Source organism: Chiloscyllium punctatum, chromosome 9, assembly GCF_047496795.1.
Source record: "Chiloscyllium punctatum isolate Juve2018m chromosome 9, sChiPun1.3, whole genome shotgun sequence".
NCBI lineage: Eukaryota > Metazoa > Chordata > Chondrichthyes > Orectolobiformes > Hemiscylliidae > Chiloscyllium > Chiloscyllium punctatum.
Window position 1 is genome coordinate 37147815 of NC_092747.1, and position 23789 is coordinate 37171603.

The 23789-nt window shown below is 43.2% G+C and overlaps 1 protein-coding gene across 4 annotated transcripts in view; it reads right to left on the reverse strand.

Moving 5' to 3' along the window:
- Positions 1-23789, reverse strand: part of rxfp2b (relaxin family peptide receptor 2b) — a 158282-nt gene that overhangs the window by 102297 nt on the left and 32196 nt on the right. For all 4 annotated transcript variants that reach the window (XR_011961498.1, XM_072577251.1, XM_072577252.1 and 1 more), the window contains 3 exons: positions 17540-17617; positions 9565-9670; positions 3835-3906 (listed from right to left, as the gene is read on the reverse strand). Coding sequence is in view for 3 of the 4 variants with exons in the window: in XM_072577251.1 (XP_072433352.1) it covers positions 3835-3906; positions 9565-9670; positions 17540-17617 (256 nt within the window). In the remaining variant the exon portion in view is untranslated. The remainder of the gene's footprint in view (positions 1-3834; positions 3907-9564; positions 9671-17539; positions 17618-23789) is intronic.

A 23789-nucleotide genomic window follows, 5' to 3' on the forward strand; every position in this document is an offset into this window, starting at 1 on the left:
CTCTGTTCACCATGAGAATCATATGACTGAAAATCTTTGTACCTATGTAGCTCCACCCTTCTTTAATGTCTTCTTTCCATTCCATCTTCTGACCTTTGCAGGATCTCAGTTGAATGAGGCCTGTGGGTCATGTACTATAGGTATTATTTTAGGAGAGGACTGTAGAGATGTGAACATATCTCACTATAGTTCCCATTCATTTATCATGTCTCTTTAGTGGGCTCTGTGAACTCCATCCAGCCCAAACAGACCTCTTCCCACTTTGAAGAATTATGTTTTTGAACATACTGCATTTTGTGGACCAACTAAGCAAAGCTGTTCCTTGATTTTCTTATATCCCTTTTCCCCTCATTAACCAAGATTCTGTAATCATCATCTTTCATCATCCTTCTCTCCCTTCTGAGCCTAGACCCATCATTGACTGCATGCCCACTTTGACCCTGAACCTTCTGCTTATCTATGTCACTTATTTTGTTAGATTCTGAGACCACCCTCCCAAGAGACCATCTGATACCCAACTGCAATCTTGAAGCTCCTACCCTAACATATCCCACGATGACTGTTCCCTCTGCTGCATGGTACCTTCAGTTCAATCCCTACCATTGACAGCCCCCTTATTTAGGACCACTTTCTTTGGCCATTCCTATTGAGAAAGTCCATCCCCTCTCCCAAGATATCCATCACATCTATGCTAGAGGACATACTTTCCTCTGTACATCTCTCTTTCTTCCTGTCACTGACAACACTGTCTTGTAGCCCTTGAGACTGCAGGTCCCAGTCCCCATCCTTGCCTCAGACAACACCACACCATGACTCTGATACTGCAGCCTCATTATCTCTCTCCTTGCCTCAGACAGCTCTCCTCTGTACCCCTGCAGCCTACCTCCCTCTCTTCCTCTGTGCCTTGGACAATTATGCCCTGCTGCCTTTTGACTGCCACCAAACAACAACAATCATCATCTGTTGTGGAACAATGCTCCCTAAACAAGGAAGTGGAGTTGCTGCTCATTCCAAATCCAACAAGTACACTACCTCACATGCTATATGTCATTTACAGACAGTTGAAAAGTGCCACAATCTTAGCCCCCAATATTCCTGATGAAGGGCTTATACCTGAAATGGTATACCTGAAATACCTTATACCTGAAATGCTGACTCTTCTGCCCCTTGGATGCTGCCTGACCTGCTGTGCTTTTCCAACACCACACTTTTCAACTCTGAGCTCCAGCATCTGCAATTCTCACTTTCTCCGATTTACGTACTGTTGTCAATCTGACGATATACTGTATATTTCTCATTTGCATACAACTTAATTAGAAAAATGCACTTCAGTCTGGAGAGATTGAATTTTCATGAGCATGCATTACCTACAAATTGATGCAAAAGGGCATCCTGATAATTGCAATTAGGAAGCTTCATCTATCTTTAAACTTCCATGATCTTAGTTCTTTAGTTCTTTTTGGCATTGGGAAGCAGATTTTCAGCTTCCCGAACAATTATATCCCCTTGCCCACCAAGTTTCATACTTCAAAAGCAGCACAGTATTCCATGTTAAATTTTATTAATCAATAAATATAATTCAATTTCCAGCATTTTTGCTTTCTTAATTTGGTGTGCACAAGGGTTTGATGCATTGGAATGTTTGCCTGATTGTTTGAATAGATGTTGAGGAAATTGGAGAAGCTGAACTCCATTCTTTGCAAAGGATTTTGCACAGGTGTCCCTTGGAACCACGGTCTGTGACATGGAGCATCTTCCATCATGGCCAATTAGCTGATATCGCAACTTATTGAGAAAAGGTTTTGGAGACTGACAATCAATGCTGCATTAGCCATGATAACATTGTGATCAATCAGTGTCTTCCTGTTTGGTCTGAATTTAACTAAGGTCAACTAAGGTTGATAATTAATTATTCCTGCTATATGTTAATGTCAACCATGGTCCAACCAATCAACACACTTTTTTCATGCTGTATAAATTGGCATCCCTTTCTACATTTTATTTCTTATACGTCAGCTCTGGAAGTGCCAGATGAAAAGTTTTGATTTCATGTCTATTTAGCAATGTTTGGGTTCTACACCACCAAACAATTATGTATTATAATTATCTTTGCAGCATAAAAAGCTTCCATTTAAGCTCTGAATCATGCAGTGAAACATCTAACTGCTAATGAGAAACGGACAGTAAGCATAAAAGAGTCATTTTCAGGTTGGCAAAATGTCACAAGTGGAGTGTCTCAGGGTTCACTGCTGGGGTCTCAATTATTTATAGATTCTCTCACACACTTGGATGAAGGAATATAATATATAGTTGCTGTATTTGTTAATACCACAAAGTAGATAAGAAAGTAAGTTGCAAAGAGAACGGAGCCTGTAATGAGATATAGATATATGTGCAAATACTTGGCACATAGAGCGTAATGTGAGAAAATGTGAACTTAACCAGTTTGGCAGGAAGAATAAAAAAACAATATTTTGCTTAAATGAAAAATGAATGCAGATAGCAGATGTACAGAAAAAATTGGATGTCCTGATTCATGAGTCACAAAAATTTAGTATATAGGTTCAGCAAGTGATTAAGAAGGCAAATGAAACATGGTAATTTATTACAAAGGGAATGGAATATAAAAGTAGTAGAACATTTACTGCAGTTGTATAGAGTGTTGGTCAGATCATATCTGAAGTACTGTATACAATTAGTCACCTTATTTAACAAAGGCTATACATGCATTAGAAGTAGTTCCAAGGAGGTTTACTCAGCTGATTCCTGGGATTGTGGGTGTTACAGGCTGGAAATCTTTAGTAATGCTGAATGAATGATCCATATGGCCTTCTCATGATAACTCCAGTATCGCAGATGTCACCCTTTAGCCTTTCTTGCTATCAAATGTAATGAATCAAACCATATATTTCTAATGATAAGTGATCAAAATGAATCCTTGATAGTTTGTGAACACCTAACAGCCATTGGCAAAGCAGGAAAATTATGACACAAATTAATGTAGAGTCCTGATTTTATTCCTCTGCTGCTATTTTCAAACACTATACCCTAACCAATGTCCCAGCTAATCTTACTATTTCTTATTTTCCAACAGAATAAGAGAAGTGCTGGCAAGGCCAGCATTTATTACTTATCCCCAATTGTTCTTGAGAAGGTGGCAGTGAGCTGCCTTCTTGAGCTGCTGTAGTTCTTGGGGTGAGGAATACCTACAGGAAGGGAGTTCCAGGAATTTTTTTCCCAGCAACAGAGAAGGCATAGCGATAAAATTCAAAGTCAGGATAATATGTGACTTGAAGTAACCGGCAGGTGGTTGTGTGTTCATGCATTTAAAAGTGACATTCAATTGATAATTTGGGTGCAATGTCTCATGATTAGGGATCAATCATTCAGCATTGAATTAAGGAGAAATTTCTTCACTCAGAGGATTTTCTATCTCAGAATGTATGGATGCTCCATTGGTGAATATGTTTAAGAATGAAATTGATTTTTGGTCTTTTAGGGTAAAAGGGAATATGTGAATCTGCGTGGAAAATAGAATTAAGACAATAGATAGCAATGAACATTCTCAATAGTGGAATAGATTCATGGAGCCTATGGTCCATTCCTTACATACTTATTTAAGAAATATAAAACTAAAATTTTACACAGTATATGTATGACAACCTAAGCACAGTGGCCTGTGAAACTTATTGAAATGATAAATTGAATTTGATATCCAAAATAGACTTTAAAAACTAAGCTATATCATGAAAACAACAACAAATAATATTTGGGAGTAAAGGAAATATCTAGGAAGTAAAACATGATGCAAATAAAAGGGAGAAGTGAACTCACAACTCCTCCAGGTCTTTGAAAATGATGAAAACATCAGAAGGCAAACTTTTGATTTTATTGTTCTTCAAAGATCTAAAATAGAGAAAAGTGATTTTAATATTTAAAATACAATTGGTATGGTGTACATTTTTTCACCATGTTTAGCTATGTGAATTGTATTAAATTAACTCCAATAATTATATTAACAATGGCATGTGTAGAAAAAATGTACAAAATAGATCTCTTATTTACGACATTAATGTAAAAGGTTCAAGCAATGAAATTTGACATGGACTCAGAAATATTACAGATATGATTCCAAGATAGTAGCTACTGCTTAATCTGTGGAGGGTCTCAAGGGCAAGATCCTGTAGTCTTGAGATTGGTTCTTTGGTAATGTGGTGTCATGGCCAAGCTAAATAGGTAAATAAGGAACTGTAGTTTCAAAGCATGGTGGGATCGGGGACATTCTTGTGGCACACTGGTAGCATCCCGACTTCTGGGTCAGAAGCTTCAGGTTCAAGCCCCATTTCAGAACTTGATAGCGATGGAATATGCATTTATAACTAGACCAAATCAGACTGCAAATTCTTCCAATATACCTGTTAGCATGTGGAGGGGGGTGGGGAAGGAGTGCCTGGTCAGCTGTACTGCAGGCAATAGAAAATCATTATAGAATTTTGCCAAACCTAATCATCAATTCAATCAAAGTTTATGGAGACCAATTCCTTTTAGGGCATTGTATTTAATAGAAGGTAAAAGGGCATTGTACCTGGTAGAAGGTAAATTTGCCATTGTCTTACCAGACAATAGAACTGCTCACTCATTAGAGAGAGCTGACATGGTGGTTTAACCTGAGAGTCACCACACTTCAGATGATGGGAGAGCTTGAGTAGGAGACTCTTTCATGGTCAGGGAGAGACATAGATAGAGATAGATAGAGAGAGACAGACAGACAGACAGTGATATAGAGAGACAGAGATAGAGAGACAGAAAGAGCAATGTGCTCGCTGTCGATGCCTTTCCATCTCCTTGCCATTTTCACAACAGATGGGTCTAGTATACAATGACTACCTGCCAGCAAGTGACGGGGCAGGCAATCAGAAGTCTTCCTAAGCTGCCTTCCTATGTCAATTAGCTCAATACAGTAGAAATTCAGATAGTGAAAAGGCAGCTTCCACAGCAAAACTGGGCCTGACACTCCATATCACTTTTCAATGTCCGGCCTCTCTGCCTCTTCGTAGTCAACTTACAAATGGCCACAGCTGTAATTGCATGACTTTCCCCTCCAAGTGGACATCTTATAGTATGGTCAGTTTTTAATTTCAACCAATTTTAAAAGTGTTAAGAAGGCATTTCCAGTTAGAATTATCCTCTCACCTCCTGCTGAACTACATCAGCAAATTGCAGCTCTATCAATGCTGGAGGGCATCCTATTGGCCCTTCAGCAATGAGGGACAGCCCACCATAATTTATTAAAGTGCATCCATTGGTAATAACCTCTTTACAATTAAATAACAAACCTGACAAACATTATGTGTTGAGTGACTATTCCCAACACAGTGAAGGTCAATACTGTATTTGAACTTGATGTCAGGATCTTAATGCTAAACAACAAATTAAACCCAAAAACATTTGCTTCACACCAAAACTTCTGACCAAACTGCAATTACATATGATACATTCATTACAAGAAAATGATTAACAATGACAAGACATGAAATATAAATAGATGATATTGAATCTGCTAACACATTACAACAGAAAGCCAAATTTTATTAAGCAAGTTATGTCCACATTTAATTGTCAGAATATTCCTTGGGGGTTATAGCAGCAAAGTGAGACACAAGACTACAAGATGGCACATTTAGTTAGCTGGTCAGACCACAAATAGGGGCTTTACAAGTGGAATAAAGTTGGGTGACCACCAGGAAAATTAGTAAGCTTGGGCAGGTAGTGTAGGAGTCTCTTGTGGCCATTCCCCTCTCAAACAGACATACCATGTTGGATACTAATGGTGTTAGGGTCTGGTATGTCTCAGAGAGATCAATGAAGCAAAATGTGTGTATGGAGTCAGAAAATGTGAATGAGATTTTAAATGAATATTTCTCATTTGTATTTACAACATTGAGAAAGACATTGTGGCTGGAAATTTTATTTAGGATGGTGAGGTTCTAGATCATGGTAAGATAAATGAGGAAGAGGTGTTAGATGTTTTAGCAAGTATAAAGATGCATATGTCCCCAGGGCCTGATGAGATATACCTATGGGAGGCAAGGGAGGAGATTGATGAGGCCCTGGTGGAGATATTTAATACTTCATTGGCTAATTAAGAGAAACATAGGTAGGGCAGATTGTGAGAACCTTTACTTCAATTTCATAGCAGACATGTCTAAGACCAGAGGGCATAAGTTTAAGGTGAAGAGTAACTGGTCAGAGGAAACATTTTTTCCACCCAAAGGTTGGTAGAAATATGGATCACGCTACCTGAGAGGGTGGTGGAAGCAGCTACACTTATCAAAAGCATCTAGTTGTGCACTTAAAATGCTCGGGCATAGTAGACTATGGACCAAGTGCAGGCAAATGGGATTAATGTAGTTCTGGTGTTTGTTGGTCAGCATTTACATGGTGGGCCAAATTGCCTGTTTCTTTGCTGTATGACCCTATGACTTTATAAGATGGGAGCAGAATAGACCACACAGCCATTGAGCTTACTCCAGAATTTAATATGATCATGAGCATCAATTTTGCTTTCTCACCTGTTCCCCATATCACTTAGTTTTCAAAAAGAACTATCATTGGTTTATCCCAACCTTTCTAGTGAGTCAAAAATAAACATCCACAAGCCTCTGGGACAAAAAATTTCAAACATTCACAATCTTTTAAGTGAAGAAATTTATCTATATTCCTATTTCTGAATAGCAGAATCCCTTACCCTGAAACTGAGCCTTCACGATCTAGTCTCCAGTCAACAGAAACAAGCTCTTAGTGTCAAGTTCCTACAATGAGATAACTCCCATATTCCAGAAAATATAGGCTGATTTTACTCAGCTTTTAAACCAGTTCTGGACAGCTATACTAGATTCTAAGCATTCACTGTTTCTCTCCACAGATGTTGCCAGACAAACTGAGTTTCTCCAGCATTTTCTGTGTTTCAGATTTCCAGAATCCACAGTATCACAGAATCATAAAAACATAGCTGTGAACATTCTGGGATCTCCTACTCAGAATATTGCCAAGTCTACAATACCTTGGTCAATGATTGGCACTAGAATGTATTGCTCTAAGAAATTGCCTCAAATATACTTTAAGCTCATCTTCCAGGCTACCTTTGCCAGTCAAATTCATCCAATTTATATGAAGATTAAAATCAGCCATGATTATTGCCATACTTTTCTAATAAGCCCATTATTTCTTCCCATATACTTTGTGCAGTTACTATAAGGGGGTTAATAAACTAATTGCACAAGTGACTTCTTAACTTTGCTATTATCTTTACCCAACTGATCCTGCATCTTCACTTTCTAAACTAAGATTATGTCTCACTACTGTTCAAATAGATAATCAATTATTATAGCGACCTCACCACCTTTTTCCAGCTTCCTGTCCTTCCAAACTGTCTAATACCCCTGAATCTTTACATCTCAATCTTGGTCACTTTTCACGACCATACCTGACTTGGCTATCTTACCATAAGAGCTGAAAATGTGTTGCTGGAAAAGCGCAGCAGGTCAGGCAGCATCCAAGGAGCAGGAGAATCGACGTTTCGGGCATGAGCCCTTCTTCAGGAATGAGGAAAGTGTGCCAAGCGGGCTAAGATAAAAGGTAGGGAGGAGGGACTTGGGGGAAGAGGTGTTGAATTTCCAATGCCCCTCCCCCAAGTCCTTCCTCCCTACCTTTTATCTTAGCCCGCTTGGCACACTTTCCTCATTCCTGAAGAAGGGCTCATGCCCGAAACGTCGATTCTCCTGCTCCTTGGATGCTGCCCGACCTGCTGTGCTTTTCCAGCAACACATTTTCAGTTCTGATCTCCAGTATCTGCAGTCCTCACTTTCTCCTATCTTACCATATGAATCAATATCAATGTCAGTTAGCAATATCATACTCATTCATGGAGACTTGAGTCCAGAACAAGAGGGCTTAGATTTAGGGTGAGAGGGGGAAAGATATAAAAGGTATCTAAGGGGCAACATTCTCACGCAGAGAGTGGTGCATGTCTGGCAATGATGTGGTGGAGGCTGGTACAATTACAACGTTTACAACGTTTAAAAGGCATCTGGATGGGTACATGAATAGGAAAGGTTTAGAGGTTTAGAGGGATATGGGCCAAGTGCTGGCAAATGGGACTAGGCTAGATTGGGATATCTGGTCAGCATGAAAGGTCTGTTTCCATGCTGTACAACTCTAAAACCAACCCTGGTCCCATGCATTGCTAAGATTGTACACTTTGTGCCTTCCTGCCATGCTTGTTTATCATTACCCATATTGTTGACGTGCTCAATTGTGTTGACCTCTTTACATTTCCTTCATAAAGCCTTTTCTACTAGTCCCAGCATGATTCAGGTAAATAGTACAGCTCCTATTTCACCAATATTGGTTCCAATGCCCCATTAAACACACTCATTTCTCCCACAGTAATTTAGTATTAACGAACCAGCACAGCACGAGTTAACCTTTCTGAAAGAAAATTGCACTCAGCTTTGTCCACTTTGAAAATCCCTATACTCCCCTACAACTTATCTCAATATCCTAGTGAAGCCCTTTCCCTTGTATCAGTTCTTGAGCCAAACATTAAGTAATTTATCCTGCTATTCCTATTCTCGCTAATGTGCGGCAATGGGGGGAATCCAGAGATTAATACCTTTTCTTCCTCCCTAGTTCCTGAAACTGACTGTTGGGCTTAAAGTTATTTCCTTCTTATGTTGTGCGCTGCTAGCTGATTCTTTCTCCATCAATATTCTTCCTGTACCCTCCTGGTACAGGAAGGCAACACATAATGAGCAAGTCTTGCTATTTCTACACGTTACTGTGCAATCAAGGTGTTATTATTTGTTTCCTGGTCCTGCATGCCTCTTCCTTCCATGCTAGATGGCCATCTGCTTACTATTCTCCTGAACAGTGTGTAATTATGGGGCAACTGCTTCTTGGGTCAGGTGCTGCAGGAAGGTTTGAACTTTCTAACTATCCTATGGTGACTTCAGTTACTCCTCAAGCTCAGCAACTGGAAGTCCTCCTATACACATAGCATATATATCATAGGATTTGTGGATAATATCTTCAATGGCCTATACATTTTCCTTAAAGTAAATCCTTTTCACTCTAATTAGATACTCTAATGTATTTTAATCTTAACAACCCATTAATCTCAATTGCATCCACAAATCATATTATTGAATGCACCGTAAAGTTAGGGATGCATAATGCAATGTGCTCAGTGTTAAATTGCGTGTTTCTTCAAACTTAACAGCAGTACTGAGAGGAAAGAACATGATTTTTGAGAACACTATTTAAACCATTGTTTTACTATATTAAAGTAAAACCCTATTCCTAGCAATATAATGTTACAAAAGTTTTAGTTTTATGAATTCTGTAACTATGTTAATTTATTTTCATATGAAATTATTAAAGATTGTATATGAAATATTTTAATTACTTTCTTGAAATAATGTTATAATGTGTATGAATGGCTTTCCATTGCTTTAAAAGACGCACCATAACAATGCAATTAATGAAAATAGTGAATATACTTACAGTAAGGTTACATTCACTGAAACTTTTGGCACATAACGTAGGTTCACGTCTACACATTCCAACTCTGTTTCCTGGCAATCACATTTCTGTGGGTAGTCCTGAAGTACTGTAAAACAAGTTCATATCATATCTGAATAATGTGCAAAGCAATTCCGCCTACAGCTTCTACAGTTCCTTTTTTGCATATGATTATTAAGACCTAAAATGTAGTAAGGTAAAAGCAATGACTGTAGATACTAGAAACCAGATTCTGGATTAGAGTGGTGCTGGAAGAGCACAGCAGTTCAGGCAGCATCCGAGGAGCAGTAAAGTCGACGTTTCGGGCAAAAGCCCTTCATCAGGAATACAGGCAGAGTGCCTGAAGGGTGGAGAGATAAATGAGAGGAGGGTGGGGGTGGGGAGAACGTAGCATAGAGTACAACAGGTGAGTGGGGGAGGGAATGAAGATGTTAGGTCAGGGAGGAAGGTGGAGTGGATAGGTGGAAAAGAAGATAGGCAGGTAGGAGAAGTCATGGGGACAGTGCTCAGCTGGAAGTTTGGAACTAGGATGAGGTGGGGGAAGGGGAAATGAGGAAACTGTTAAAGTCCACATTGATGCCTTGGGGTTGAACTGTTCCGAGGCGGAAGCTGAGGCGTTCTTCCTCCAGGCGTCGGGTGGTGAGGGAGCGGCGGTGAAGGAGGCCCAGGACCTCCATGTCTTCGGCAGAGTGGGAAGGGGAGTTGAAATGTTGGGCCACAGGGCGGTGTGGTTGATTGGTGCGGGTGTCCCAGAAATGTTCCCAAAAGCACTCTGCTAGAAGGCGTCCAGTCTCCCCAATGTAGAGGAGACCGCATCGGGAGCAACGGATACAATAAATGATATTGGTGGATGTGCAGGTAAAACTTTGATGGATGTGGAAGGCTCCTTTAGGGCCTTGGATGGAGGTGAGGGAGGAGGTGTGGGTGCAGGTTTTGCAATTCCTGCGGTGACAGGGGAAAGTGCCAGGATGGGAGGGTGGGTTGTAGGGGGGCGTGGACCTGACCAGATAGTCATGGAGGGAATGGTCTTTGCGGAAGGTGGAAAGGGGTGGGGAGAGAAACATATCCCTGGTGGTGGGGTCTGTTTGGAGGTGGCGGAAATGTCAGTGGATGATTTGGTTTATGCAAAGGTTGGTAGGGTGGAAGGTGAGCAGCAGGGGCGTTCTGTCCATGTTATGGTTGGAGGGGTGGGGTCTGAGAGTGGTGATGCGGGATGTGGACGAGATGCGTTGGAGAGCACCTTTAATCACGTGGGAAGGGAAATTGCGGTCTCTAAAGAAGGAGGCCATCTGGTGTGTTCTGTGGTGGAACTGGTCCTCCTGGGAGCAGATAGGTGGAGGCAGAGGAATTGGGAATATGGGATGGCATTTTTGCAGGAAGTAGGGTGGGAAGAGGTGTAATCCAGGTAGCTGTGGGAGTCGGTGGGTTTGTAAAAAATGTCGGTGTCAAGTCGGTCATCATTAATGGAGATGGAGAAGTCCAGGAAGGGGAGGGAGGTGTCAGAGATGGTCCAGGTAAATTTAAGGTCAGGGTGAAATGTGCTGGTGAAGTTGATGAATTACTCAACTTCCTCGTGGGAGCACGAGGTGGCGCCAATGCAGTCATCAATGTAGCAGAGGAAGAGGTGGGGAGTGGTGCCTGTGTAATTACGGAAGATGAACTGTTCTACATAGCCAACAAAGAGACAGGCATGGCTGGGGCCCATATGGGTGCCCATGGCTATCCCTTTGGTCTGGAGGAAGTTGGAGGATTCAAAGGAGAAATTGTTAAGGGTGAGGACCAGTTCCGTCAAACAAATGAGAATGTCGGTGGAAGGGTACTGTTGGGGACATCGGGAGAGGAAGAAATGGAGGGCTTGGTGGCCCTGGTCATGGCGGATGGAGGTGTAGAGGGATTGGATATCCATGGTGAAGATGATGCGTTGGGGGCCGGGGAAACGAAAGTCTTGGAGGAGGTGGAGGGCATGGGTGGTGTCTCGAATGTATGTGGGGAGTTCCTGAACCAGGGGGGATAGGACAGTGTCGAGGTAGGTAGAAATGAGTTCAGTGGGGCAGGAGCATGCTGAGACAATGGGTCGGCCAGGGTGGTCAGGCTTGTGGATCTTGGGAAGGAGGTACAACCGCACAGTGCGGGGTTCCCGGACTCTGAGGTTGGAAGCTGCGGGTGGGAGATCTCCTAAGGTGAGGTTCTGTATGGTCTGGGAGATGATGGTTTGGTGATGGGGGGTGGGGTCATGGTTGAGGGGGCGGTAGGAGGTGGTGTCCTCGAGTTGGCGTCTGGCTTCAGCGGTGTAGAGGTCAGTGCGCCAGACTAACACTGCACCCCCTTTATCTGCTGGCTTGATGGTGAGGTCGGGATTGGAGCAGAGGGATTGGAGGGCTGCGCGTTGTGAGGGTGAGAGATTGGAGTGGGGGAGAGGGGTATAGACAGGTTGAGGCGGTTAATGTCCCGGAGGCAGTTGAAGATGAAGAGGTCGAGGGCGGGTAATAGGCCAGCATGGGGTGTCCAGGTGGATGCAGTGTGTTGGAGGTGGGCGAAGGGGTCTTTGGAAGGTGGGCCGGAGTCCTGATTGTGAAAGTAAGCTTGGGGGCGGAGGCAGCGGAAGAAAGGTTTGACATCATGGTGAGTATTAAATTCATTGATGTGTGGGCGGAGGGGAATGAAGGTGAGTCTTTTGCTGAGGACTGATCATTCGTCCTCAGTGAGGGGGAGGTCTGGAGTGATGGTGAAAACTCGGCAGGGCTGGGAGCTGGGATCTGGTGTGGGCGTGGAGCTGGGAGTGGGGTCGGAGCCAGTAACGAGAGTGGGTGTGGTGGTGGGGGAATGGGGGTGGAGTCATGAACAGGGGTGGTGTTCCCCTCAGGGTTCTGGGGGGCAGGGATGATGACAGTGGTATCTGTGGGGGGCGTAACAGCAGAGTACAGGTGAGTGACGTTGGTGGGGGAGGAAGTGGTAGCAAACACAGCAGTGGGGAGGGTGAAAGTCACTGAGCATGTGACATCAGCGATGATGTGAGGGGCGGAAGTGATGTCATGTGTGGTGCATAAAGAGTTGTGAGGGGCAGAAGTGGCTGTGGAAGTGGCGTCATTAATCAGCGTGTGGATGGTTGCACCAGCCACATGGCTAATGGCGTCTGAGCAGTTACAGAGGCCGGGGGAACCTACTGGAATGTTTGAGGAGCGCTGATTATGAAGGACTCACCTTCATCCCCCTCCACCCCGCATCAATGAGTTTAATACTCGCTGTGACGTCAAACACTTCTTCCGCCGCCTCCAGCTCCGAGCTTACTTTCACAATCAGGACTCCTGCCCACTTTCCGAGGACCCCTTCGCCCATCTCCAACACACTGCATCCACCTGAACACCCCGTGCTGGCCTATTACCCGCCCTCGACCTCTTCATCTCCAACTGCTGCTGGGACATTAACCGCCTCAACCTGTCCACCCCCTCCCCCACTCCAACCTCTCACCCTCACAACGCACATCCCTCTGCTCCAATCCCGATCTCACCATCAAGCCAGCAGATAAAGGGGGTGCAGTGGTAGTCTGGCGCACAGACCTCTACACCACTGAAGCCAGACACCAACTCGAGGACACCACTTCCTACCTCCCCCTTGACCATGACCCCACCCCCCATCACCAAACCATCATCTCGCAGACCATACAGAACCTCATCCACCTTAGGAGATCTCCCACCCACAGCTTCCAACCTCATAGTCCGGGAACCCCGCACTGCCCGGTTCTATCACCTTCCCAAGATCCACAAGCCTGACCACCCTGGCCGACCCATTGTCTCAGCATGCTCCTGCCCCACTTGTACTCATTTCTACCTACCTCGACACTGTCCTATTCCCCCCTAGTCCAGGAACTCCCCACATACATTCGAGACACCACCCACGCCCTCCACCTCCTCCAAGACATCCATTTTCCCAGCCCCAAATGCCTCATCTTCACCATGGATATCCAATTCCTCTACAACTCCATCCTCCATGACCAGGGCCTCCAAGCCCTCCGTTTCTTCCTCTCCCGATGTCCCCAACAGTACCCTTCCACCGACACTCTCAGTCGTTTGGCCGAACTGGTCCTCACCCTTAACAATTTCTCCTTTGAATCATCCCACTTCCTCCAGACCAAAGGGGTGGCCATGGGCACCCGTATGGGCCCCAGCTATGCCGGTCTCTTTGTTGGCTATGTAGAACAGTTGATCTTCCGTAATTACACCAGCACCACTCCCCACCTCTTCCTCTGCTACATTGATGACTGCATTGGCGTCACCTCATGCTCTCGCGAGGAGGTTGAGCAATTCATCAATTTCACCAACACATTCCACCCTGACCTTAAATTTACCTGGACCATCTCTGACACCTCCCTCCCCTTCCTGGACCTCTCCATCTCTATTAATGACGACCGACTTGACACTGACATTTTTTACAAACCCACTGACTCCCACAGCTACCTGGATCACACCTCTTCCCACCCTACCTCCTGCAAAAATGCCATCCCATATTTCCAATTCCTCTGCCTCCACCGTATCTGCTCCCAGGAGGACCAGATCCACCACAGAACACACCAGATGGCCTTCTTCTTTAGAGATCGCAATTTTCCTTCCCACGTGGTTAAAGATGCCCTCTAATGCATCTTGTCCACATCCCACATCTCCACCCTCAGACCCCACCCCTCCAACCATAACAAGGACAGAATGCCCCTGGTGCTCACCTTCCACCCTACCAATCTTCGCATAAACCAAATCATCCGCCGACATTTCTGCCACCTCCAAACGGACCCCTCCACCAGGGATATATTTCCCTCCCCACCCCTTTCTGCCTTCCGCAAAGACTATTCCCTCCGTGACTACCTGGTTAGGTCTATGCCCCCCAACAACCCACCCTCCCATCCTGGCACCTTCGCCTGCCACCGCAGGAATTGCAAAACCTGTGCCCACACCTCCTCCCTCACCTCCATCCAAGGCCCTGAAGGACCCTTCCACAGTTTTACCTGCACATCCATCATTTATTGTATCCGTTGCTCCCGATGCTGTCTCCTCTGTATTGGGGAAATTGGACGCCTCCTAGCAGAGCACTTTAGGGAACACCTCTGGGACACCCACACCAATCAACCACACCGCCCTGTGGCCCAACATTTCAACTCCCCCTCCCACTCTGGGCCTCCTTCACCACCACTCCCTCACCACCCGACGCCTGGAGGAAGAACGCCTCATCTTCCGCCTCGGAACACTTCAACCCCAAGGCATCAATGTGGACTTCAACAGATTCCTCATTTCCCCTTCCCCCACCTCACCCCAGTTCCAAACTTCCAGCTGAGCACTGTCCCCATGACTTCTCCTACCTGCCTATCTTCTTTTCCACCTATCCACTCCACCCTCCTCCCTGACCTAACATCTTCATTCCCTCCCCCACTCACCTGTTGTACTCTATGCTACGTTCTCCCCACCCCCACCCTCCTCTCATTTATCTCTCCACCCTTCAGGCACTCTGCCTGTATTCCTGATGAAGGGCTTTTGCCCGAAACGTCGGCTTTACTGCTCCTCGGATGCTGCCTGAACTGCTGTGCTTTTCCAGCACCACTCTAACCTAAAATGTAGCTGACTAGTGTAGGGATACTCAGTCCAATTAAATTAAACTACACTAGAAGATTATTTTTGTCTGTCTATTTCATGTAGCACAATAAGGCAAGGCATTCAATTGTCTTTAAGAAGTCCCACCAGTTAACCAGATTGAGTTTTTGGGTGGACCTTGAAATGGACTGACAGATTCCCACCGAGACTGGCAAAAGTTTTATTCAATATTTAAAAATCGCCCACCATCACCTTTTCCCACATCCATTCAGGAACTCTGTATTTTCCAATTCTGCTCTCTTGCATACATCACGTTCAATTTTCTGTGAACATTGATGACCATGCATTCAACTGTATCTGCTTCAAGTTCTGGAATGGCCTTCCTTAACGTTACTACATCTTTCTCCTCCTTTAAGGTCTATCTCTGTGTCTTTAGTCACATTTTTGGTCATCTGTCCAAGTATCTCCTTGGTTCATTGTCTTTTTATGTCTAATTAAACTGCTTTAAAATTCTTTGGGCGATTCCTTAGAACTTGTATATGATATTAGTTTGGCCTCAATTGAGGTGTTGCATCTAGTTCTGATCACTGAAGATGTGAAGACATTGGACAGTGTTCAGAAAAGATTCATGAGAACTACTGCAGAAATCAAGCACTTCACATATCAATATGAATTGGAGAAGTTGGGGTTGTTTTAATCAGAACATAGAAGCCCAAGTGGAGATTTGACAGATTTTCAAATCATGAGACACCTGGACAGACTAGATAAAGAGAAACACTTTCCATTCATGCAAAGATTGAGAATGAGAGGACACAGTTTCAAAGTAATTAGCTAAAGAAGCAAAAATAAAATGAGGAGAAACCTTTCCACTGCCTGACAGTTTTGGTCAACTGGGGATTCAAAAGGAAATTGGACTGTTAACTGAAAAGGAAGAATGTGCAAGGTTACAGGTTGAAGGTAGGAAAATGGTACTCGGGTGAACTGCTAATGTGGGGAGCTGGTGCAGACTCACTCGCCAAAAGGCATCTTTCAGTGTTGTAACAATTCTGTGATTCTGTTTTAAATTATTTTATATAACTATTTCTAAATTAAAGTCATATGCCAGTAATAATCATTTTTGCACAAAATTCGCAGACAGTGCATGACAAACACTCCATTCAGGGATAACAGGCATTGAAGCAGCATGACACATCCACAATAAACAAGACTTAAATCACTTTGAAACCTCAATAGTTTTAAAAGGGATCTGTTAAAACACTCAAGCAAAATCAACTTATGATCCTCAGTCAGTCCCCAAAATTGCTTTTCCTTCATTCTTTTATTAATAGATTCATGATCTAAACACAAGATTTCCATCTATCTCTGATTGGTGACCTGTTCAAAATGCATGAACAGCTTGCTAACAACATGGAAATAAGGATTGCTGGCTAATAATTTGTTGGCTATTGAATGGATTTCATGAGATAGCCAGTGGGACTTAAAGTGTTTGTCAAATCCCCATGGAATTAGACATCTGAAAATTGTCTGCACTAAATTTAAAACTAAATTTGATTTCTTAACCCCACAAAGTCCTATTACCATAGATGCTCTTATCTATCATAAGTATTTTAAAACTTTAGTTTCTGCTTTATACATGATTTGAACAGAATGATTTAGCCCAAAATAAGAAATCAACTGACTATTGAGGGGAAAAAATATTTCCTTGGATTAGCAAGTAGACATCTCACAAGTAAACTGCTCCATTCATTTCTTCGTGAAATTTAGGATATGTGAAGTTCTATGAAGTGGTCCTATAGTCAGGATTATTGTTTAAAAAGAGATTAGAAATTATACTTACGAATGTGCTAGCAAAATTATCTTCAAGTGGAATTACTACCATATTAGTGTGTTCCCAGTTCTTCTTGGGAAATACTACCTGAAGTGTCCTTCATTGGCTCAGTGAGAGATATATGAGCTTGAAGTCAGCCTCAAAATAAAAAGGAAAATAGCAACTGATCTCTCTGCCTAAGGCGATCACTTAAGCACATAATTTACTTTTTAATATTCTCTTCAGCCCAAATTGCCACTTACATTTCCTCCTGGATCTTGAATGGTACTGTGAGATTACATTTCCTCAGTGGGTCAAATGTGTTTATTATTTTGTTGCACATGTCGGTGCCTGCCCAAATATTTAAAGGATCCAATCTCCAGGGCTGGGATTAAAGAAAAGCAGAATTTGTCTACGGAAAATCCATTTAATTAACTTCTGGCATTGGAATAATTGCCAAAATTTAATATCTGAAATAAGATTCTAGATTCACTGGGTTAAAAACAAACACACATAAGGAAGTGGTAGATAGTTCTTTTGAGAATTGATGTTTAAGACTAAAATCTAAATCACTTACAGCAATCTTCTGACATGTTTTCATTGTAAGTTGGAGTGAAAAGGTTTTCAAGTACACCTGCTAGGCCAGTATTATCATCTAGAATGATAACAGAAAACTCTTCAATAACTTTTAGATACAAATATGCATTTGAAGTTGCCATAATAACATATTTGTTTTTCCCAGATTAAAATCAAAATTATAAGCTAGCAATTGATTACGCTGAGGTTAGCTAAGAATTTGGACAAGAAGACAGAAAAGGAAATTAGTTAAAATGAATTTAGAACATATATTCAAAAAAGAATCTTGCTTAAATACATTTATTCATAATATATATCTATATCATACATTTACAATAACTTAACAAGGAAGGTAAGAACAAACATATTAGTGTAATTGAAATTAAACACTAACAATGCCTGAGTTAATATACTAGGTGAATTTCAATGGTATTTCTCAACTTTGATTTTCTTAACCCTTTAGAATCATTGAAGATAGAAACATAAACATACAACAGAGCTGAGTTTAATGTGGCTTGGTCCTGGGTGGGAGTTCAGCCTAGCAGTGCCGTCTACTTTTTAACTTGTCTAGTGGCTAATTAAAGGCTGCCTGATTGGAAACCTGCCAACCACTGAGGAGAATGATGGCAGCACAGCCAGGAAAAGCTGAAAGGCAGGGCAGCCGGAGAGGCCACACCGTGAACCAAGCACTGGTCACAGCCACCCAGGTAATCCTTAAATCTGTTAATTTAAGGATTAAATCCTTTGAACTATTACAAAGATTCCTGGAAGCCTCCTGTGTGTGGTGAAATTCCAAGGATGCATGTCTTTCTCATGCAAAACTGCTGAAGGAGGTGGTATTAGGAGTGCGTTTGAAACTGGGGAAGTTGGCTGGAAATTGGCATTGAAGTTTTTTTTAATTTTGAAGGCTTGCACAATTCAGGGAGGAAGGGAATCTCAATGTTGAATGCTGCCAATTGTACCAGTACCAGTTTTGAGGTAGTGAGTCTCTCCAAACTTGCCTCAGATTTTCCACGTTTTACCCCCATCACAGAACAAACATCAGCGAATACAGTTGCTAGTCCAAGGGACCATCAATAGCCTCTGAGGAGATAAAACCTCAGAAAGTGCCTTGTCACATCCTTGTTCTGTAGATAACACAGCACAAGTACACACAGTGCAATGAGTATGTCTGAGTGTCAGCTCCACAGGATCCACACAATAGTGAGTACATCTCAGTCGCAGGACCTCCTGTTAGAGACTGAGGCAGACAGAGCCACTGGCTCTCTAAGATGTGTTGGAAGTGAACTACAGACTAAGCCCCAGTCTGAAGACAAGTCTAGGAATTGTCCATCAGGTAGCAGACGCTGAACTGACAGTGAGAGGTATGTGGAAATATGATTGAGTTTCCAGATAGGAATCTGAATGAATTCATGAATAGAAAGGTTTTTGAGGGATATGAGCCAAATGCTGGCAAATGGGACTGGATCAGTTCAGGATTTCAGGCCAGCATGAACAAGTTGGACTGAAGGGTCTGTTTCCATGCTATACATCTCCTTGACTCTATAACTGTATGACTCATCTCATTTCTAAAAAGTCATTTCTTCATCCTAAGGCTGTGCCCTCAGGTCCTAGTCTCTCCTACAAATGGAAAACATCTTCGCCATGTCCAATCTATCCAGGCCTCTCAATATACGGTAAGTTACAACAAGACACCTCCCCTCATCCTTCTAAACTCCATTGAGAACTATCCTAGAGTCCTCAACTGCTCCTCAAATCACAAGCCCTTCATCCCTGGAATCACTGTTGTAAACTTCCTCTGGATCCCCTCCAATAGCAGCACATGCTTCATCAGATACAAAGCCCAAAACCGCTCATAATATTCCAAATGCAGCCTGACCAGAACATTATACAGCCTTATAAATGCTGGCCCAGTATCCCATGAATGAATTTTTTAAAAAAACTATTGTGGAGAGCTAAACCCAGAAGCACCCTGCTGATATACAGGGTGTGCATTTTGATCTGCATTTAATCATGTCTGTGCTCAGGTGTCCAAAGCATGATGAGAGGGGAATGAGGAAACTGGAGTCAAATGCAGGTCTTGATTTCTTAGGAAAGTAGAAGGACAAAATGGATCTCATAGTGATGGATAAACTGAAACCATTAGGAAGCAATTCAAAGTGATTCTCATGGGACAAATTCTCCTAATCCCTTCGCCATTAAGTCAAGTGTGTCCAAAATGTCAACAGCTGAGCTTCTGCCATTGTGCAGGAGAGGCACTACATCAGTGCTGTCTTGGCCTCTGTTGATCAGAGGATGCCTGGCCAAAATCATGCCAGGTAAAGTGGAATAAAGTTTAACAGCCTGACTCCAACATAACTGGTAGCAAGCCAATGTAGCCAAAAGAAATTTTAAAAGACAAATTAGTCAAACCTGGCGTCACATGAGTGATTTTCACATCTGTGAGTTAGGAAGCATGTTGATTAATTTTCAATTAAGTGTTTGTTCTTTTCTCGTGATGTTTGGCTGCATTCATACATAGTTAATGTATGATTCAGTAGGTCTGAGTTGGACTGGTGAAATGATGGTCAGGGACATTTTGTAAATGAAACAATCTGTTTGGCTAGATTTGATTCCTCTACGTTCCCTCTATTCAATGTGACCTGGGTGTTCATGAGAAGGAAATAAAAGTACAAGACAATAGTCGCCACATGAACATATACACATAAACTAGATACAGGAGTTGGTCGCTCATTCTGCTGCGCCATTTAATAAGATCATGATTGATCTGATCATTCCATTTTTCTGAGCTTTCACTATCTTGCTTCTTAAGAATCCATCTATCTCTTAAAAATATTTAAAGACTCTACCTCCATAGTTTTTTGATTAAGAGAGTTCCAAGGTATCTGTGCCCTCTGTGACATACTTTCTCCTCCTCTCGGTCTTAAATGGGCAACCCTTTACTTTGAAACAGTGTTCCTCATTCTGGATTCTCCTGCAAGAGGAAACATTCTTTCCACATGCCCTTCCCACAACAATTCACTGCTCAATGGATACCAGTCCAAAGACAGGACAGAAAGACAGAAACAGGTAGTTTTACCTGCTCCCGAGTCTCTCGATGTAGGTGTTCGACACATTGTCACACCATTTGGAAGCAGGTTGTGGCCAAACAAGAATCTTCTTGGGGTGAGGTTTGTGCACAGGTCTACCAATACCAGCTATAATTGGGGGAACAAAGTGTCCACATGGTTTTGAGGGCTGCTGGCACCAATGGCCCTCTCAGATGATCCCTTTAAATCCCTTAAGGTGTAACTGCCAAAGAATTGTCCAGCAACTGCTAATTCCATAGAATCCCTACAGTGTGGTAATAGGCCATTTGGCCCAATGAGTCCACACCGATACTCTGAAAAGCATGCCAGGGAGGAACCACCTTCAAAGTGTAGTGCTGGAAAAGTACAGCCGGTCAGGCAGCATCCGAGGAGCAGGACAATCAATTTTTTGGTCAAAAGCCCTTCATCAACCTCACCTTCCATCAAAAAAATGAAGTACTCACTTTCACCACCTTCGGAGAGGGTCAATAGTGCAGAGCGACTAGGGAGTATGCATTCTACATGACTATGCACTAGACCTTTTGGGGACATATGACCTACGTTGCTCCCCTTTAAAAGCCCTCTGAGTGATATGCGCTGCAGCCGCCTCCCTCAAAGGTCAAGTTACTTGCCTCACCCACTCCAAGTATAGTCATTGTGCATTTTCAATTTCCAGCACAACAGAAGGTGACAACTAGCACTCCGCCTCCCGTGGCCCATGGCCTCAGTCTGACCATATCAGTGAGTCCTCATATGGCCCCCTCCGAGTAGTCCATCCTGTCAACTCCATAGGAGTTCTACAAGTTCCCTACTTGACACTTCTACATCTTTTTGTGCCTATCTATCCCTCTTGCCCAGCACCATGCATATAGAATCATTGAGCTGTACAGCACAGAAACAGACCCTTCAGTCCAACATATCAATGCCGACCAGATATCCTCAATTATCTAGTTCTATTTGCCAGCAATTGACCCATATCCCTCCAAATCCTTCCTGTTCATACAGCCATCCAAATGCCTTTTAAATGATGTAATTGTTCCAGCCTCCACCACTTCCTCTGTAGCTCATTCCATACACGCATCACCCTCTGGATGAAAAGTTGCCCATTAGGTCCCTTTATATCTTTCCCCTCTCACCCTAACCTACGCCTGCAATGAACATATCTGGTATTGTCATTTGTGGGCCTGCCTTGAAGTCAGGGTACAACTGACCATTGATGACACACACTCTCTCTCCCACTAAACCTTTCCCAGCCATGTCTTACAATTGACCCCCATCAAAATCCAGTTACCTCCCCACCCATGCCCAGACCCTGCAGCCCCCAGTCTCAAATTGTCAAACTCAGCGACAGGGCTTCAGTCTCTATTTCTTACTCTACCCCATCAATCCTTTTTACCCTTTTCCCTCCATAGTTTCTGAAACTGCAACCCAAGGAACTAACCGTTGCTTGCAACATCGACTGAACATCTGTTGGCAAAATGTGCCCAAAACCTTGACTGGGACCTGTACACCTTCCTGACCACATTCTTCCTCCTCCTGGACTGGCCACTATGCACCAAATGAACTGACATGGCCCCCTCCCTGTATTGCAGAGACACAGACCCCTAACCGAAAACACCCTGACTTGATGACTCATGTGGTCAATCCCCAGACTAGTATTGGAGGTTGCCCTCGACTTACTGTGCTGGGATTTCCTGACTGAGAAGTACCTCCAAGAACCTAATTGATAACCAATCCCCAAAGAGTTGGAGACCTGGCAGTCTGCTTGCTGCACAAGCAGTGTGTTCACTGCATACGCTGCTGGTACATGGACGAAGCAAAGTACCATTTAGCAGGAAACGCACTCCCTAGATGGAGGACTACTGAGCAGTAAATCACACAAGATACTGCACATTAGGTTACTAAACAACAGCTCATGGTGTCAGGGTACTATGCCAGTTTGGTAAGAGGATTGGCTAATTAATTGAAGACAGAGTTGAGATAAATGGTTCATTTTTAGGATGGCAAGGTGAGATATCAGGGGCACATTCAATCAAGTGTGGCATCAAGGAGCCCAGCAAAACTGATTGATAAGTATCAGGGGACAAACTGTCAGCTGGTTGGAGTCATACCTGGCATAGGAAGATGGCTGTGGTTGTCGGAGGTTAGCTATCTCAGCTCCAGGACATTGTTGCAGGAGTTCCGCTGGTAGTGTCCTGGGTGTAACTATCTTCAGCTGTTTCATCAATGACCTGTCCTCCATCATAAGGTCAGAAGTGGGAATATTCACCAATTATTGCATAATATTCAGCATTTTTTTGCAACTCCTCAGATACTGAAGCAGCCCACGTTCAAATGCAAAAAGATCTGTCCCATATCCAGGCTTGGGCTGACAATTGGCAAATAACATTCATGCCACACAAATACCAGGCAATGACAATTTCCAATAAGAGACATTCAAACCACTGCCCCTTGCCATTCAATGGTGTTGCCATCACTGAATCCCCACCATCAACATCCTGTGGGTTACCATTGACCAGAAACTGAACTGGCTTAGCTGCATAAATACAGTGGCTACAGGAGCAGGTCAGAACCTAGGAATACTATGGCAAGTAACTCATGTCCTGACTCCCCAAAGCCTGTCCACCATCTACTAGGCACATGTTGAGTGTGATGACACCATCCAGGACAACGCAACCCACTTGACTGACACCACTTCCACAAACACCAACTCCCTCCACCACTGATGCTCAGTAAGAGCATTGTGTACTACCTAAAAGATGCAATGCAGAAATTCAAAGATCCTCATATACCATCTTCCAAACCCACAACCACTTCCAAATAGAAGAATAAGGGCAGCAAAGGAACAGGAACACTACCACCTTCAAGTTCCCCTCCAAGCCACTCACCATCCTTACGTGGAAATACATTGCCATATCTTCACTGTTGCTGGGTCAAAATCCTGGAATTCCATCCCTAATAACATTATGCGTCTACCTACTGCAGCAGTTCAAGACAGAAGCTCTCCATAAGCTTCTCAAGGGCAACTAGGAGTGGGCCATAAATGCTGGTCCAGCCGGCAATGCTCATGTCCCATTAGAGAATAAAAAGAACCCTGTAGCCTGTTATTGAATTTGAAAGTTAAAAAAAATCCGGAATAAAAAAATAAGATTGTCTGTTTGCAAATATGCAACCATTGTCATA